This window comes from Danio rerio, chromosome 1 (genome assembly GCF_049306965.1).
Source record: "Danio rerio strain Tuebingen ecotype United States chromosome 1, GRCz12tu, whole genome shotgun sequence".
In the NCBI taxonomy this organism is placed as follows: Eukaryota; Metazoa; Chordata; class Actinopteri; order Cypriniformes; family Danionidae; genus Danio; species Danio rerio.
Window position 1 is genome coordinate 55803863 of NC_133176.1, and position 19218 is coordinate 55823080.

General features: G+C 34.7%; 1 protein-coding gene across 2 annotated transcripts; it reads left to right on the forward strand.

Moving 5' to 3' along the window:
- The first annotated feature begins 251 nt into the window (after window positions 1-251).
- glb1 (galactosidase, beta 1) lies at window positions 252-18958 on the forward strand. 2 transcript variants are annotated; one of them, NM_001017547.1, is given in 17 exon segments: window positions 282-349; window positions 3179-3348; window positions 3453-3603; window positions 4722-4782; window positions 4877-4971; window positions 5758-5938; window positions 6453-6511; window positions 7858-7979; window positions 8061-8101; window positions 8192-8304; window positions 9753-9827; window positions 9914-10003; window positions 12074-12187; window positions 12418-12549; window positions 13970-14215; window positions 16359-16634; window positions 16666-16893. In NM_001017547.1, coding segments are annotated over 16 exon segments (1956 nt in total). In that variant the 5' UTR covers window positions 282-292; the 3' UTR covers window positions 16608-16634; window positions 16666-16893.
- The last annotated feature ends 260 nt before the right edge of the window (window positions 18959-19218 follow it).

A 19218-nucleotide genomic window follows, 5' to 3' on the forward strand; every position in this document is an offset into this window, starting at 1 on the left:
AACTCCACACAGAAATGCCAATTGACCCAGCTGAGGCTCGAACCAGCGACCTTCTTTTACTCATGGCGAATTTAAAGTAATACAGTTTGGTTTTGGTGACCCTTTATAAGAAAAGGTTTGGGCACCCCTGGTCTAGTTGTTGGATTCAATTTGTGAATGACTTATTCAGATCGACTCTTTGAACTAGTTCATTTGCTTCAAGACTCGACTCTAAAGAATGATTCTTAGCTTTAGCAGCAACCAAAACAAATGGCATTTGACTTCCGCACCGCTGTTTACCGTTTCAAACACCATGACTCCCGGTGTCGGACTAGTCTCGGTTCTGCTCCTTATCATACCAGCCACCACGGTAAGTATTAACCATATCTATTTGTTTGAAAAGTATAATTTAAATCAAACCTGTTCAGGTTAGCTATTAATGGACACATAATAGTGTGCATATGCTCTCTCCATCACTTATAATTAGTAAATGGTGCTGTATCTAGTGTGAAAAGTGTCATACTTTTTATTTCGTGCACTCAGACTCTGTTTATAGACGTATTTCTGTGCTATGATGTTTGGTCGCAGTTCTCTGGTTTTAACATGGTAATGACATACAGGAGGCTACAGTACATATCTTGTCAAGTGTCTTGTGACATGTCATGTGAGGACGTCACTCATCAAATATAGCCTATATCCTCATGATTTTGGTTTGTTATGTAGAGATGTTATTTATTTAGATTATTAACATTTCTACTTTAATGTGTCAAAATTCGCACTTATCAGATGTGATATTTAAAGGGATAATTCATCCAAAAATGACAATTGTGCTCAGTAATTTTAACTCAATTAAATATGGATAGACACCAAGCATTGGTGCATTTTGTTTAAAGGATATTTATAGGACCAACCTTAACCCAACGTTTGTGTTTGACTATATTTTACGCAATTTGTGTTGAAATAATCAAGCATTTCCTAGTGTCCTCTTCCTCAATTCTTTTTTTATCTTCTGATTTTTTTCCACAATACATAAAACAAGGAAGTCAATGGCTAATATGGCTGTTTGTTCATCATTCTTGAGGATATTTTCCTTTGTGCTTAGCAGAAGAAATAAACTTAAACAGGCTTGGAACGAGTGGAGGATTAGGAAATGATGACAGAGTTTACATTTTTTAATTGTGAAATATTCCTTTAAAGCATAGGTCTTAAACTCCATTCCTGGAGCGCCGCAGCTCTGCATAGTTTTCATTCATTCATTCATTCATGCATTCATTCATTCATTCATTCATCCATCCATCCATTCATTCATTTATTCATTCATTCATTCAGTCATTCATTAATTCTCTTTTCGACTTATTTCCTTTATTAATCTGGGGTCACCACAGCAGAATGAATTGCCAACTTATCCAGCACGTTTTTATGCAGCGGATACCCTTCCAGCTGCAACCCATCTCTGGGAAACATCCATTAACACTCATTCACACACACACTCATATACTACAGACAATTTAGCTTACTTAATTCACCTATACCACATGTCTTTGGACTGTGGGGGAAACCGGAGCCCCCGGAGGAAACCCACGCTAATGCAGGGAGAACATGCAAACTCCACACAGAAACGCCAACTGAGCCAGCTGAGGCTCGAACCAGTGACCTTCTTGCTGTGAGGCGACAGCACTACCTACTGCGCTAAAGCCTCGCTGCACAGTTTAGTTCCAACCCTAATTAAACACAGCTGATCAAACTAATTGAATCCTTCATGGTTGTATGAAACCTACAGGTAAGTGTGTTGGAGCAGGGTTGGAACTAAACTGTGCAGGGCTGCGGCCCTCCAGGAACTGAGAGGGGGGGGCTTTGGGGGCTTAAGCCCCTGATGTATTGTCAAAAGCCCCTGATCTCTTGGAATATATTGCACTTAAATAAAAATATGTTGTATAACATTTATTTTGTTATCTAAGTACTGAAAATGAACACATACATCACGAACATTCCACTTAACGCAGCGTTTGTGTTAGGTAATTAAATCGTCAGCTGTTCAGCAGTACCTGTTTCTACCGGCAGGTGGGAGTGGCTCTGTTGTCACATGGTGTTAAAAAAATCCCGCCACTGCACTTCATTCATTCATTATTTTGAGGAGCTGAAGCTAATGAGGTAATAATACAACTCTTTCGCGAAACTGAATATTTTTAACTACTGATGAAACTTGTTTCCCCAGTATAAAATGTGTGTAGTTCTGGTGATTTAAAATAACTATAATCAGTAAAATGGGCATCATATCAATGTAAATACATGCAAGTAAGTACAAAAAAAACGTAAATTGTTCTAGCTTTCTAGATATAATATATATATGAGATAGCAAGTCACATTTGTTTCTGTAATAGTTAAATCACACTGAGTTTATTCATCTAGCACATTGTTATATAGCTATATTCTAGTGTAACATGCTATGTCAATTTGCATCAAATTATAAATCGACTTTCTTATGAAAATACATAAAATGGTTGGAAGAGCACATACAGTTGAAGTCTGAATTATTAGCCCCTGTTGATTTTTTTCCCCAAATTCTGTTTAACGGAGAGAAATTTGTTTTCAGCACATTTCTAATCATAATAGTTTTAATACCTCAACTCTAATAACTGATTTATTTTATCTTTGCCATGATGACAGTCATATTTGACAAGACATTTTTAAAAACACTTCTATACAGCTTAAAGTGACATTTAAAGGCTTTAAAGGCAGGTTAGGGTAATTTCTTTGGGGCTAAGCCCCTTATCCCTTTCGACCCTAGCAACGCCCCTGGTCTGGAAAAAAAACTGTGATTTCAGCGTTGAGTTTGTGTATATTTTACCCAACATTGGGTTATCGTACTCCAGTATCATCATGACATTTTTAAAATCAATAATAGTCAACCATTTTCCATTATTGGGTAGCGTCTGGAAGGCATCTGCTGCGTTAAACATGTGCCCGAATAGTTAGAGGTTCATTCCGCTGTGGTGACAGCTGATAAATAAGGGACTTAAGGGAAATAAGGGTTACATAGTCGCCTACTGACATAAAGCAGGGCTGCACCTGGTCAGTACCTGGATGTGAGACCATATGGCAAAGCTAGGTTGCTGCTGGAAGTGGTGTAATATTGACTTAATATTAAATTTTGGGTGAGCTGTTCATTTAAAGCACTTTGTTTTGCCTGTTGTTTCAGTACGCCACAACTCCCACTTTTTCTGTGGATTACCATCGAAACTGCTTTCTTAAAGATGGAGAGCCATTCCGCTACATATCTGGCAGTATCCACTACAGCCGGATCCCTAGAGTCTATTGGAAAGACCGGCTACTCAAGATGTACATGGCTGGATTGAACGCCATCCAGACGTAAGCACAACCATCAATGATTTAGCTCCAGTCTTGTAGAATATTTAGGATTTCCAACAGTCTTTCCAACTCATTCCAGCTCGGATTTTGCAAATGATCCACAGATATGTGCCGTGGAACTTCCACGAAGCAGTTCCTGGTCAGTACGACTTCAGTGGAGATCGAGATCTGGAGCAATTCCTCCAGCTCTGCCAAGACATCGGCCTGCTGGTCATCATGAGACCAGGACCCTACATATGTGCCGAGTGGGATATGGTGAGAAAACACTGTACTTTCTATAGGCAGAGAATATATGTTAGGATAGGGCAATATTTCACAGAGAAACTTAAATTCCAGAACTGAATAATTGTGTGCAAACAATAAAATAAAAATATTGAGAACTTTCCCTTTAAAGGTGTCTAAAATAAGTGCTTAGCAATGCACATTACTAATCAAAAAAGTTCTGATATATCCATAGTATGTTATTTATAAAATATCTTCATGTAACATGTTTTTAGGCATTAAAAAAGTCAGTCATTTTGACTAATACAATGGGCCCTATCAAACACTCGGCGCAATGTGGCACAGGGCGCAACGCAATTGTTGTTTGCTAGTTTCAGCTCGGCGTAAGAGTCGTTTTGGCGTTTTGCACCACGCTTTTTAAATAGCAAATGTATTTGCACTCCACAAGAGTGAAAGTGAAAGTAAATATTGAGGAGGCTTATCTCTCATTCTCGCGCTGTAGATGCTCTGTTTAACTGTTTTCTCTCTAGTGAAATGCTCAGTTTTTCCACTTACAAAGTCTGCCATGTAAATAGCAAATGCGCTATGGCGCAACGCAACTGACTCTTAAAGGGAATGGGAGATGAAACTCTGATTGGTTTATTCTCAAAACACACGTATAACTCATTAAGAGAATAAGCTCAACCCTGTTAGACCATGTGCTACGGCACAAAGTGGATTTTTCCATCCTTAAAATAGCAAAAGTGGATTCGGACACACCCGTAATGCTTTTGCACACTGCGCTTTGGACTTTGCGCATGTAATATCAAAATAGAGCCCTAATGTGTTTATGGTTTATTACAACAAATATATTTGTGCAATTTACCAATTTTGTCGTCCAGGGTCCAGATATGAAAATACTCTCTCTCTCTCTCTCTCTCTCTCTCTTATTCATGCATTATCCATTTTCCTGAATGCAATAACAATCTCAACAAATTCTTATAAAATATATCCAGTTTGTCATAGTTTATGTATCCATAGTTTTTTATAAATGTGTCCAAGGTAATTTTCTCAAATCTATTACAATCACTAATATAGAGATAAATTTTAATGCTTTATTTCTTTTATTCAATTTATTCTAACTTACGCTTGCTCTATTTGTCTTGTTGTAGGGTGGTTTGCCTGCCTGGCTGCTGAAAAAAAAGGATATTGTGCTTCGATCATCTGATCCAGGTGATAACACAAGTTTCTGATTGACCTCATATTGGACAGATATGCAGTTAAATGAGTGAAATGTGTGATCATAAGCTCCTTTATGTTGTTCTAGATTACCTTGCAGCAGTGGACAAGTGGATGGGGAAGCTGTTGCCAATCATAAAGCGTTACCTGTACCAGAATGGAGGCCCAATCATTACCGTGCAGGTAAGACGGTTATATAACAATCACACCAGTAAAATGAGCACATATGCACTAAGGTTTGAATAACATACAGTATATAAACATCACATGCATAATACGATTCATAGTTCATTTCAGTATATAGTGTATGAAAAATGGAAAGTGCAATGGGATAACTGTACCACGATACATATAATAAACTGCAAAAAATCAACCAGAACATATATAAAAGACTCTTTTTATATTTAATTTACTTTTATTTCAAACTGATATATGAGATGCCAAATTTGGCTCTGTAGGTTGACTCTATTGGATCTATTGAAGAATGATTCAACACCAACATGGAACCACTGTGAAGCTTCCTTTACCATACAACATATTTTATCAAAATGTGACATTTTAAAGACTATTAAACAAGATTTCAACACTGAGAGCACTTTGATGGATGCTTTTAAAGTATATATCACCGGAAAGAATTTAAATTTGAACTCTTTTGTGGTCATTTTAAATAAAGAGACTCTTGCTAGCTAACCAGACACCAGGTTTTGTCTTCTTTCCCCTGCTTCAAGGCCCACTTTGTCACAGATAATACCCAGCTCGCTTCAGAGCAGTGGTCTCAAACTTAATTCCCGGAGGGCTCTAACCTCCAGTTCATGTGGAGTTTAAAGTAAAGTGTTTTCTAGCATTCAATATAATTTTAAAAAGATGCAACTTTCTCACTTTTCATGTCAAACACAAGTTCTTCTACCTATATGTGTGATTGTTTTTATTATTTCGGGGAATTATGCATTATTTGTCTTTGTCATGCAGGTAGAGAATGAGTACGGCAGCTACTTCGCCTGTGATTTTAACTACATGCGTCATCTGAGCCAGTTGTTCCGGTTTTATCTCGGGGAAGAGGCTGTGCTGTTCACTACTGATGGGGCAGGTCTGGGTTACTTGAAATGTGGATCCCTCCAGGGCCTCTACGCCACTGTTGACTTCGGCCCAGGTCTGCATACCCCATTCATCGCCTACAGTTGAAGTCAAAAGGATTAGCCCATCTGTGAAATTTAATTAAGTAGTTTCTAATAAGGGGCAACACGGTGGCTCAGTGGTAAGCACTGTCGCCTCACAGCATGAAGGTCGCTGGTTCGAGTCCTGGCTGGGCCAGTTGGCATTTCTGTGTGGAGTTTGCATGTTCTCCCTGTGTTTGCGTGGGTTTCTCCCAAAGACATGCAGTACAGGTGAATTAAATAAACTAAATTGGCCGTAGTGTATGAGTGTGTGTGAGTGAATGAGTGTGTATGGATGTTTCCCAGTACTGGGTTGCAGCGGAAAGGGCATCCACCGTGTAAAACATATCCTGGATAAGTTGGCGGTTCATTCCGCTGTGGCGACCTCAGTTGAATAAAGGAACTAAGCCGAAAGAAAATGAATGAATTATTAACTTTTAAAAATAATTGTTGCTGTTCGTAATGTTAAACAATGCTGTTTTATTTTTGGCCAATTTGTATTTTATGCAGGTGCAAATGTAACCGCTGCGTTTGAAGCACAGAGGCATGTTGAGCCACGTGGGCCTTTGGTAAGAACTGAAAACTTTCTGTTTACACCTGCTACTTAAATGACAATTTCAATGTCTTTTTTACACTCATATGCAAATTGCACTTGCGTTTTTGATCAGATATCTGAATAGGCCTATATTCTGAGAGCAGCTAGCTCTCTGCAACTCTCACATGGTCGCCCACTGAAGCTAAGCAGTCAGTACCTAAATAGGAAACAACATCGGAAACCTGCCAGAAGTGGTGTTACTGAGGCCAGCAGGGGGCGCTCAACCTGTGGTCTGAGTGGGTCTTAACACCTTAATATAGTCAAGGGGACTCTATACTGCTTAGACTCTGCTCTGACTCTCTGTGGTCGTTAAAAATCCCAGGATATTCTTCAAAAAAGTAGGGTTTTAACCCCTGGCCAAATTAGATGCTGCACACTGATGGTGGATGAGGAGATTCCCCCCTATGTGTAAACCACTTTGAGTGCCCAGCTAAATATATGTAAATATATTATGTATATATGTAAGGAATAATATATATATGCACATTTTTTTAATTAGTGATGGTTTTTAAGATTTAAAAGAATATGGTCCCAAAATATTCTCTTAATTATTATGTTTTAGTTAGTGAGGTACATTGTCATTCTACAAGAGCGCGTAGCAGGGATATTTACCTATATAGATTTAAGAGCGAATCAGGTAGAAATTTGTTTTTGTGGACGAGCTCTGCTGCTTGAAATGTTTTGCCCACGATTTTTAAAGAGATTCAGATTGATTGAGTGTTTTTAGAAGGGAAATTAGTAGTTGTTTTACAGTTGAAGTGGAGAATTTGATTGTGCCGAGGTGCCGAGCTGATGATGTTCACACTCCATTTATGATTTGCTCGTTCATTTTTTAAGAATATCGAGGACCACAATGGAAACAAGCCTGTGGCTTTTTTGTGTATTTATCCTCAACAGTTTTTAAAATATGTGTGAATTAGTCTAACTGGACTTGTTTGTATATTTTTGTTAAAATTGTCAAATAAAATCAATCAGTCAATCTACCTGTCAACCCTTCCCTAAAATAAATAACAAAAATGGGTAAAAGTGTGTAGAAAAGATTCATTACAGCAACAGGTGTGAACAGGAATCACCTTTTTGTGATCTGATCAGCTGTGAAAAGAATAATTGTAGACCTTTTTTCATATGTTAAAAAAACAAATTATATGTTAATTAGTTTGTTGTATTTGTTTTTAATCAATTATATGAAAACATAATTTACTTTACTGATTATAAAATATATTATAATATTGGCTGGCTAACTTAATTGAACTACATTGTGTCAGAATTCAAGCATGATGTGTGTTCTGTACTAATAAAACTAAAGGAAGGGTTTTGCAGGTGAACTCTGAGTTTTACCCCGGCTGGTTGGATCATTGGGGCGAAAAACACTCGGTGGTTCCTACATCTGCTGTAGTCAAGACTCTCAATGAAATTCTGGAAATTGGAGCCAATGTCAACCTGTGAGTTTTCATCTATAACAACTAACAACAGAAATGTATTGCATCATTGCATTTGAGTTCATTATGTAATTCATTTGTCAGGTATATGTTCATCGGTGGAACTAACTTTGGCTATTGGAATGGTAAGTTGGAGATTTATACATAAACAAGACTAAAAATAAATTAAAACGTGTCCATATTCATGTCTGTTTTCTATTTTTACCACATTATAGGTGCCAACACTCCTTATGGTCCTCAACCCACCAGCTATGACTATGACTCTCCTCTTACAGAGGCTGGAGATCTCACTGAGAAATATTTCGCCATAAGGGAAGTCATCAAAATGGTAAATTGAGAGGGGGGGATTTAGATTTTTTTTCGGGTCATGCTTTATTTTAAGGGACAATTATTGCTAATAACAAGCCAATAACTGTGACTTTTGCCTCAATAAACTCATATTTGCTGCTAAATAATAGTTATTAAGGTAAAAGTTGGGTTTAGATATTGGCTATTAAGGATTCAGAATAAGATCATGCAGAATATGTACTGTGTTTGACCCATAAACATTTCCTGCATGTTATTAAACTGTTTTATAGCTGTAACAAGAGGCAATTCACTCATAACCTAAAGTTAAACGGTTGTCATAACATTATTTATCAATATGGGACTCTTATTGGATTCTCAGATGCTATCGAAGTTAAAAATGTGGAACAGGAAATACGTTGGGACCATTGTTTTTTGTTTACATCCCTCAAAATGGTCTATATGTACTAATAAACAGCCAATATTTTAATAATATGCAGGTAATGTACTTTACAAGTACTGATAAGTAGCCAATACATTAAGATACAAGCAGTATCTTAATTTTATGCAGGTAATAAACTACTTGTTAATAGTATTGGAACTAATCTATTTTTATTTATTTTATTTTGCTTTTTCATCAAAAATAATGCATCAAAAATAAATTTCATCTTAGGTCAAACAGAATTAAATAACACTGTAAATACAATATAAACGACATAAATGCATATATACACATGCACAAACACTATAAAACCACACACTACCGAACAAAGTATCAGGAAAACACAAGTACAACTAAATAAGTATATAAATAAAAAGATAAAAAGATCTCATACATACAGTTGAAGTCAGAATTATTAGCCCCCTTTTGATTTTATTTTATTTTTTAAATATTTCCCAAATGATGTTTAACAGAGCAAGGAAATTTTCAGAGTTTGTCTGATAATATTCTTTCTTCTGGAGAAAGTCTTGTTTGTTTTATTTCGGCTAGATTAAAAGCAGATATTAATTTTTAAAAAATCATTTTTGGGACAAAATTATTAGTCCCTTTAAGCTAATTTTTTTTTCAATAATCTGCAGAACAAACCATCGTTATACAATAACTTGCCTAATTACCCTAACCTGCCTAGTTCACCTTATTAACCTAGTTAAGCCTTTAAATGCCACTTTAAGCTGTATAGAAGGGTCTTGAAAAACATCAAGTAAAATATTATTTACTGTCATCATGTTAAAGATAAAATAAATCCGTTATTAGAAATAAGTTATTAAAACTATTATGATTAGAAATGTGCTGAAACAATCTTCCCTCGATTAAACAGAAATTGGTGAAAAAAATAAACGGGTGCTAATAATTCAGGGGGGCTAATAATTCTGACTTCAACTGTACACAAATGCGTACATGCATGACACAACAAAGCAAACAATAGAAAAATGTAACTGCATTGTGTTGCAAATCATAAAGTTGATTGGTTGTTTTTATTTTATATATAGTATAAAGATGTACCAGAAGGAATTCTGCCTCCATCAACACCTAAATTTGCATATGGAAAAGTGCAAATGAAGAAAGTATGTTGTTTCTGTATATTTGCATGTCTATATAGGTATACTGTATATAAGACTTGTTTTTAAATAAATCATCTTTTTATCCTCAGCTAAAGACTGTGTCAGAGACGTTGGATGTGTTGTCTTTCTCCGGCCCTGTAAAAACACTTTACCCTCCAACATTTATTGAAATGAATCAGGTATGCCTTTCTTATATTATATTGGAGATTTTGCTGTTGAGTCTTAATTTGGCCACAACTTGCAATTTGTTTCAGCAAACGGAATGATTTCTGGTTACAAATCTTATTTTGGCACACATTGCTGGAAAATGCTTTGAGATGATTTTGTTTTTGTTTACTCATATAGTTTTTGTTGTTGTATTTATGCACGCACAACATTTACTGTTATACTTTATTTAACACTTTCTTTGCACAGGCCTATCTAAAGGGTTAAAAATTACAAATTGTAGCAGGGAAAACCACTAACAATCAAGAATGCATTATTAAATGCCAGAGGTGGGCAAACTACAGCCCGCGGGCCATATGCGGCCCGCTGAACACTTTCATCCGGCCCGTGAGGGAGTTTTTAAAATGCTGCTTCTGAGTAACGGTTTGGTGCAGAATTAGCAGTTTAATGATGCAATACAAGTGAGAGTGTTGCTGTTGATTTTAATATAACTTTATTTTCAGGCTCATTGTTTACAGTAACACACTCATAATAACGTAACCTGGAATAACAAAGACTAAGATTCTTCTTCCGTTTTATTTCATAAGTTTTATGATTGATATGAGCATATTAATACAAGCTCAAATGAGATTGTTGTCAATTTGACTTAAATTGTATAATAATTGCTTGTTAAATGCGTTACTTTTTGTCATAGAATATATTTTGCATGCATACAAAGTTCTTTGATCAAAGATTTGTGGTTTCATCAAGTTTTATAATGATTGATCTGTATATTCTAAAAGCAGTGCATATTAGATTATTGTAAATTTGACTGAATAGTAAACTTTAAGAATTATTTTTAATGTGTTAATATGAAATTTTTTTCTATCAGACAATATCTCCCCACTGTAAAAAATATTACATTATTATTATTATTATTATTACTATTATTATTATTATTATTATTATTATTATTATTATTATTATTATTACTATTATTATTACATTTCATTGTTTTATGATGATTGATAAGTAAATTTAAATAGCAGTGCAAACTATTTAGTCTCCACTACACTTCCTAATCTGCAATTGCCTCTCTGAATATCACACTAACTGTACCAAAAAAAAAAAAAAAAAAAAAAAAAATATATATATATATATATATATATATATATATATATATATATATATATATATATATATATATATATATATATATACTAATACTACTAATACTTCCCTTCTTAGACTTTACAGACCTGAAACTTGCCTATAGCACTTATTCTTTGTTGCTCTTGGTTGTGTAAATTGCTTCCTTGTCCTCATTTGTAAGTCGCTTTGGATAAAAGCGTCTGCTAAAAACAAACAAAAAAAAAATTCATTTGATTTTTTTAAATTTGACTCAATAATAACTATTAAAAAATCTGTTTTGTGTTAATGTGACATGTTTCTGTCCGATATTACATGTTCAATGAACACTGCCACTATAAATAAGTTATTTTTTGAAGGATTTGACATGTGGTCCTTTACTTTTTTGCAAAACGTGATGTGGCCCTCGGGTCTAAAAAGTTTACCCATCACTGTTATATGCAGTCATGGCTTTGCTATTAAAAAATGTCATTATAATGGAAAGCAATGGGTCAAAAACAGCCACAAACAGTAAATGAGGGAGGAACAAAATTGAATCTGATGCTCCACAAGTGCATGTTTTTGCTAATCTTTTAAATGTCCAAGACTGTTATAAAAAGTAAAAACAAATCCAGGCCACAATTACCCTTTACATTGAAAATAAGTCATTTTCTGTGTTTTTCACATGTTTTTTCAGAACGTAAAGAGTCAAAATCCTGGATTTAGTTCATGTTAATGTAACTTATTTAATCCTCCTTCCTTTAAAGTTGATGGCTTTTAATTTAGTGGACATTTTCATCCTGAACTTAACGAAAGGCTAGTACATTTGAACAATACACAAGGTTTAATTGTTATTTAGTTAGTTTTAGTTTTTTTTTTTAAGTGATTTTATTTTTTTTAATGCTCAGTCAGAAGGTTTCAGATGATGTTCATGGTTAAATCTGTGCATTGATTATGAATGTATGATTATCTTACAGGCGTTTGGGTTCGTGCTTTATCAAACTGTGCTACCAGTTAACTGCGTGAAGCCCACGCCGCTGTCGTCCCCTCTGAATGGAGTCCACGATCGGGCATATATTTCCATTGATGGCGTGAGCAGCAGTTTTATTTTATTATATATTATCTTAATTTTATGTGTCTAAGTTACTTTCAAAGACAAATGATGGTGATTTACTTGATCCCTCAGTGAAGCATTAAAAAGATTAGAATTACATAGTTCATCTATCAAAATAAAATTGACATTCACATCAAAGACCAGAGTAATGTCTGTTTTTAATTGTTTGATTTTGTGCAGCGTTTCCTAAATCATTTCTTTGTTTAGACTGCTGCTGGTATTTTGGAGAGGAACAAGGCACTCAGCATCAATATAACAGGGAAAGCTGGCAGCCGTGTGGACGTCCTGGTGGAGAACATGGGCAGAATCAACTACGGCAAAGGAATTAATGACTTCAAGGCAAACTAATATAAATATTTTCATCCACATGTTTAGTAATTATCTGTAAAATCGTTCAGCCTGATGTAAATTGGGTTGGATGATCATTCAAGTTATGTCAAATATGTCGTCCTCCTTTTCTTCTTTTTATTATTCATTCATTCATTTTCTTGTCGGCTTAGTCCCTTTATTAATCCGGGGTCGCCACAGCGGAATGAACCGCCAACTTATCCAGCAAGTTTTTACGCAGCGGATGCCCTTCCAGCCGCAACCCATCTCTGGGAAACATACACACACACATTAACACAAACACTTATACACTATGGACGATTTAGCCTACCCAATTCACCTGTACCGCATGTCTGGACTGTGGGGGAAACCGGAGCACCCGGAGGAAACCCACGCGAAGGCAGGAAGAACATGCAAACTCCACACAGAAACGCCAACCGAGCTGAGGTTCGAACCAGCGACCTTCTTGCTGTGAGGCGACAGCACTACCTACTGCGCCACTGCCTCACCCTTTTTATTATTATTATTATTAATATTATTATTGCAAGGCTATTGCATTTTTACTGTTTCTATTGAGCTTTTTATAAACATGACGACACACACATAGCATTAACTTAAAATAAAAACAGTAAATAAAGATAAAATAATAACAATAAATTGCTTTTTTGCTTAAATTTTTCATCTTGTTTCTAGTCTAAATATCTAAAAATTCTTAAATCAAACTGCATTTTCTAGACAAGCAAAAATATTGTCTTGTTTTAAGATATGATGTCAAAATTAAGTGATTTTTGCCTTAAAACAAGCAAAATAATCTGCCAGTGGCGTAAGCAAAATAATTGTGTTTTTCCTTTTGTCCTAAGATTATTTTGCTTACCCCATTACCACAATTATTTAGCATGTTTTAAGGAAAAATTCAGCTAATTTTGACATTATTTCTTAAAACAAGACTATATGTTTTTCTCGTCTTGAAAAAGCTTCTTGATTTAAAGGGTCACGAAACACCAAAACACATTTTTTGAGCTGTTGACAGTCGTATATGTGTCCCACACTGCTAAAAACACTATTAGGACACCTATATTTCACTAAAAAGTGTAAATTGGTTGTTTTTGTGTTATTTCAAGCAAATTCTTACTTCCGGTTTGAAATGAATTTTTGAAGCTGCGTCACGGTCATGACATAATAGCCTGTATTCCAGCGTGCAGACTGGACATCTGTGCCAGAGTGGACTAGAAACAAGACAAAATTCTAAGTAAGACAAGCTTTTTTTGCAGTGAACTTGAATAAAGAAAGAAAGATCATTTTAAATATCGAACAAAAGTATGTTTGAATTATTTCCCAGTTCTGATCTATTTTTAAACACCTTTGCTGTTTTCCATATACTTTCTTTCTCTTCCATAATTCTCTGTTTATCATCTCACTCTGTGCTCTTCAGGGTCTGGTGTTTAATCTGACACTCGGTGCTGATGTTCTGGTTAACTGGACTGTGTATTCCCTGAGTGTCGATGAAGCAGTCAGCAAGGGTTTGCTTTTAGCTTCAGGCTCCTCCTCCACCAGCTCCACCAGCACACCTCCGCCTGCTCTTTCACCTCCAACCTTCTACACAGGCAGCTTCATCATTCCTGACGGTATCCCTGATCTCCCTCAGGACACCTATATCCAGTTCCCCGACTGGAGGAAGGTACGACTCTCTGTTTACAGCTAGATTTGTTCACTTCCAGAATGATAATTCACACAGCAAATGATGATTTTCTTACTTGGAGTTTTTGCCTTGTTTCTAGTAATAATACCAAGAAGCATTTTCTAGACAAGTACAGAGTGGAAAATAAGTATTGATAACTTCACTATTTTTCTCAGAAAACATATTTCTAAAGGTGCTGTGGACTTGATATTTTCCCTAAATGTTGATAGAAACCAAATAAATCCATATGCAAAGAAAACAAATCTAATTAGTTCATAAATGTAGTTATGTAATTTATAATTTTATTATAATTTTCAGGAAAAAACATGATGGGTTTAATACTTCTTTTCCCTGCACTAAATATTTTTTTTCTTTGTCTTTTCCTTTTGTCTTGTTTTCAGAAAAAAATATGAAAATTAAGCAAATTTCAGCTTAAAAAAGCAAAATATTCTCAGCAAAATCATTTAAAAACAAGTTTATTTGTCTTACTCTACTGACTGGATTTGTTGACTTCCGAAATGATAATTCAAGCAGAAAATATTGATTTTTCCACTTGGAGTTTTTGTCTGTTTTAGTATAAGAATCAAGAAGCCTTTTCTAGACAAGTAAACATTTTTGTCTTGTTTTCACTCAAAATTAAATGCTTAAATTTATGCTTAAAACAAGCTAAATATTTTAAGCAAAATAATCTAATAACATGTTTATTTTGCTTACTCTACTGACAGATTATTTAACTTGTTTTAAGGGAAAAACATTTTAAAAGAATTTTCTTTTTACTTGTTTAGAAAATGCATAAAAGGTTATGTAAAGCTATGTGGTGAGCTAAACGTGTATGTAAAGCGTTATTTTTTGAAGAGATTTACTTTATAAATAAAAATGTATAAACGGTTTAAATCTCTTGCCATTATTACTTCCTAATACAACATGTATACAATTTTAACATTTATATAAAAAATTATTTACATTTAAACTGCAACTATTTTAGATCTACTCTCTGAAGAGAAAGCACAGGACGGCTATTATTATACAGTTGAAGTCAGAATTATTAGCCCCCCTTTGAATTTTGGTTTCAATTATAAATACTTCCCAAATGATGTTTAACAGAGCAAGGAAATTTTCACAGTATGTCTGATAATATTTTTCCTTCTAGAGAAAGTCTTATTTGTTTTATTTCGGCTAGAATAAAGTTTTTATTTTTTTTAGAACCATTTTAGGGTCAAATTTATTAGCCCCTTTAGGATAGTCGATAGTCGATAGTCTTCAGAACAAACCATCGTTATACAACAACTTTCCTAATTACCCTAACCTGCCTAGTTAACCTAATTAACCTAGTTAAGCCTTTAAATGTCACTTTAAGCTGTTTAGAAGTGTCTTGAAAAATATCTAGTCAAATATTAATTACTGTCATCATTAAGAAAAATAAATCAGTTATTAAAACTATTATGTTTAGAAATGTGTTGAAAAAATCTACTCTCCGTTAAACAGAAATTGGGAAAAAAATAAACAGGAGGGCTTATAATTCTGACTTCAACTATATATATATATATATATATATATATATATATATATATATATATATATATATATATAAAATTTATAGTCAAATAATTATCTAATATATAACCAAATGCCTTGATAATTTTATCAAAGCATTTATAGTGACTAAATTATTCTGAAAGTGTATACACATGAGAGGAGGCAACAGAACATGATGCGAAAACATTTAGCCTTCATTCCCTAATTAACAGCACTGTGTTGGAGCCAGGACTAGCAAGAGAACATTTGATTTTTACTTTTTGTAAACACTAAAACACGACCTCTGGAGGTGGAAGAAAGTTTGAAAGTGAACAAGCACAAAACTTTCTAGACCCCATTTACATCTGCATTAATAAATTAATTAATCAAGTAAAGGTATTTAAATACCAGTTGCAAAGAAGGCTTTTAAATTGGTGGGAAAATAAGTTTTAGTTTTGTATCATTTATTTCAACCTAATTTGGTTTTAAATTGTCACACCAGTTCATTTCATTTTTAAGCTCCCACTGTTGATCATGCTGTAAGCCATTTATAAATGTGAAGCAGTCAATAACAATTCATTAGCACTGGTAAAATAAACAACAAACATAACTTGCATTTTCATTTCAGGGTCAAGTGTGGATAAATGGATTTAACGTTGGCCGCTACTGGCCGTCCCGTGGGCCACAGATCACTCTCTTTGTCCCGGCGCACCTGCTCAGCACCTCCGTCCAAAACAACATAACCGTCCTGGAGCTTGAGGCGTCTCCTTGCTCCTCAGGTTCCTGCATGGTGGAGTTCACTGATACTCCTATTTTAAACGGCACCGTGAACGGCCAATACAAGAGACAACTATTCAACAAACAAGACCTCTTTTGAGTTTACAGCCGCTTCCAGTTGCAGAAATTGTTTATATTGTGCAACAAATTTTGTTCGTTTGAAGGAATCTGAGGGATGACGTTGGAGATCATCAGCACTATATGGATTAAATTACAGCTGGATTGTGTGATCACTGTGAAATATAATATCTTGCAAATGATCAGGGGCTGATCAAGGCTGCTCAGGCACTGTATTATTGAAAAATGTGCAGTAGAAGATGTATATTGCTACTCATTATGATGTTAAAGGGATAGTTCACCCAAAAATTAAACCATTTTCTCACATCTCACTCTGATTAAAACCTGTTTGTTGTTTACATTTACATTTAGCAGATGCTTTTGTGCAAAGCGACTTACAATTGAAGAGGTATTCAGGGATTCTACAAGAAAAAGCAATACACACAAATGCTAATATGGCTCAGTGGTTAGCACTGTCATCTCACAGCAAGAAGGTCGCTGGTTTGAGTCCAAGTTGGGCCAGTGGGCATTTCTGTGTGGAGTTTGCATGTTCTCCCCGTGTTGGCGTGGGTTTCCTCCGGGTGCCCCGGTTTCCCCTATGCAGTATAGGGGAATTGAATAAACTAAATTGGCTGTAGTGTTTGAGAGAGAGAGAGAGAGAGAGAGAGAGAGAGAGAGAGAGAGAGAGAGAGAGAGAGAGAGAGAGAGTGTGTGTGTGTGTGTGTGTGTGTGTGTGTGTGTGTGTGTGTGTGTGTGTGTGTGTGTGTGTGTGTGTGTGTGTGTGTGTGTGTGTGTGTGTGTGTGTGTGTGTGTGAGAGAGAGAGAGAGAGAGAGAGAGAGTGTATGGATGTTTTTATAATACTGGATTGCGGCTGGAAGGACATCCGCTGCTTAAAACTGGAATAATTGATGGTTTATTCCACTGTGGTGACTCCTGATAAATAAATGGTAAATGAATTAATGATATGGAGTAACTGTAAGAATGTATCTGGTGCAAAACTGGGGCAAGTGTTGGTTAATGTGTCAGTGAGGTGGAAGAGTGTGTTTTTTTAGAGGTGGTTTGTAAAGCCCACTCACCTGTGATGCACACTCACACTCTTTTTATTCCTTTGAACGCAAAAGAAAATATTTTGAAGAAAGATTGAAACCTGTAACCATTGACTTCCATTCTATTTGTTTATCCTAGTATAGAAGTCAATGGTAACAGGTTTTCAGCAACAGAAGTAAGAAACTCATAAAAGTTTAAGAGTAAGTCAGTTTTATTTTTGGGTGAACTATCGCTTTCAGTGTTGGGGTAATGCATTACAAATAACATGAGTTACATAATAATATTACTTTTTTAAGTAACGAGCAAGTATTGTATTACTTAAAAAAAAAAAGTGATAATATTTAAGTTACTTTTTTTAAATGTAAAGCAAGATAATTTTTATTTTAATTAAATGACTAATAAAAATAAATTCTTAAAATAAAATTAATGTAGGCACACTGAATCATGCACTCAATGCGTACATTATTTTGAACACTTTGAAGAAAAGGAAAAGGGGTTTGTCTCAATGGTTGTTGATTTTACTTAACTAATAAGACAAAAAGTACAAAAGTAGCAACACATTGATTTAAACTTTCAATAATCTGTATATACGGCATGGAGAGCTCTTCTTTTTTTTAAAAAGGAGAAAAAAAAACTGCAAATTCTGAAAATGTTACGCAAAAGTAACGTAAGGCATTACTTACAATATAAAGTAACTAAGTAACTCAATTAGTTACTTTTTTGTTACTTTCTTAAGTAACTTTCCTTAACACTGATCTCTTTAACACATTTTCAAACACAGATTTTAGATTATTCTATTTTTTGCACTGTTATTTTAAATATTACTAAAGCTTTCTTTTTTATTTTGGATGAACATTCTACAATGTTTAGAAGTGCCTTCATTGGTAATCATTGATTTTAATTTTGCACCTCATGTTGGCTGGTGCTTTGAAATATCACACTTTATAATGATGCTGGATGATTTTTAGAAATCTGTATGTCTTTAAAAATCTGTTTCTGTATATGAAGAAAATATTATAGGAAAAACAGTGTAAGAAAAGTCCTTGCTCTGTTGAAAAAAAATTCACTGAGGGATAATCATTTTGACTTCAACTGTATATGAAGGGATCAGACATTTCCATTGCACAAAAAGTGTGCATAAATCAAATACCCAGCACTGGAACAATGAACATAAATCACAAAACGAATCTGTAACAACTTAAACCCATTTAGAAATGTGAAGCGATCAATAACAGAAATTTAGCTTTAGTGAAAGAAAAGACAGGAAACATGGCATGCACTTTTGTATTATTAATGCTAAACAGAAATCATGGTTATGTGTAAATAAAACATATGTTTAAAAAGCTGCTTTTGTTTTTCAATTGATCAATATTTCTATAGCACTTTTACAATGTACATTAATGTGTCACAGCAGCTTAACATAAAAGTTATAGTAGATTGAAACTGTGTCAGTCTAGTTTTCACAGTTGAGTTTAGTTCAGTAATGATGAGATATATTATTGTTTTGTTCATCTTTTGTATGTGAATGCCCCAAATGAAACTGTGGTTGCTATATTTCTTATGGTAAATGTATTGTTAAAGTATTACTATTCTTATGGTTTGGTTT

What these genes read in the sequence shown, in the direction of transcription:
- glb1 (XM_005160132.6), top strand. Translation starts at nt 293, where the DNA reads ATGACTCCCGGTGTCGGACTAGTCTCGGTTCTGCTCCTTATCATACCA. An exon ending in TAAGGGAAGTCATCAAAATG is followed by an intron (nt 8,305 to 9,752) that starts GTAAATTGAGAG and finishes TTTTATATATAG; the next exon opens with TATAAAGATGTACCAGAAGG. An exon ending in CATATATTTCCATTGATGGC is followed by an intron (nt 12,188 to 12,417) that starts GTGAGCAGCAGT and finishes TTCTTTGTTTAG; the next exon opens with ACTGCTGCTGGTATTTTGGA.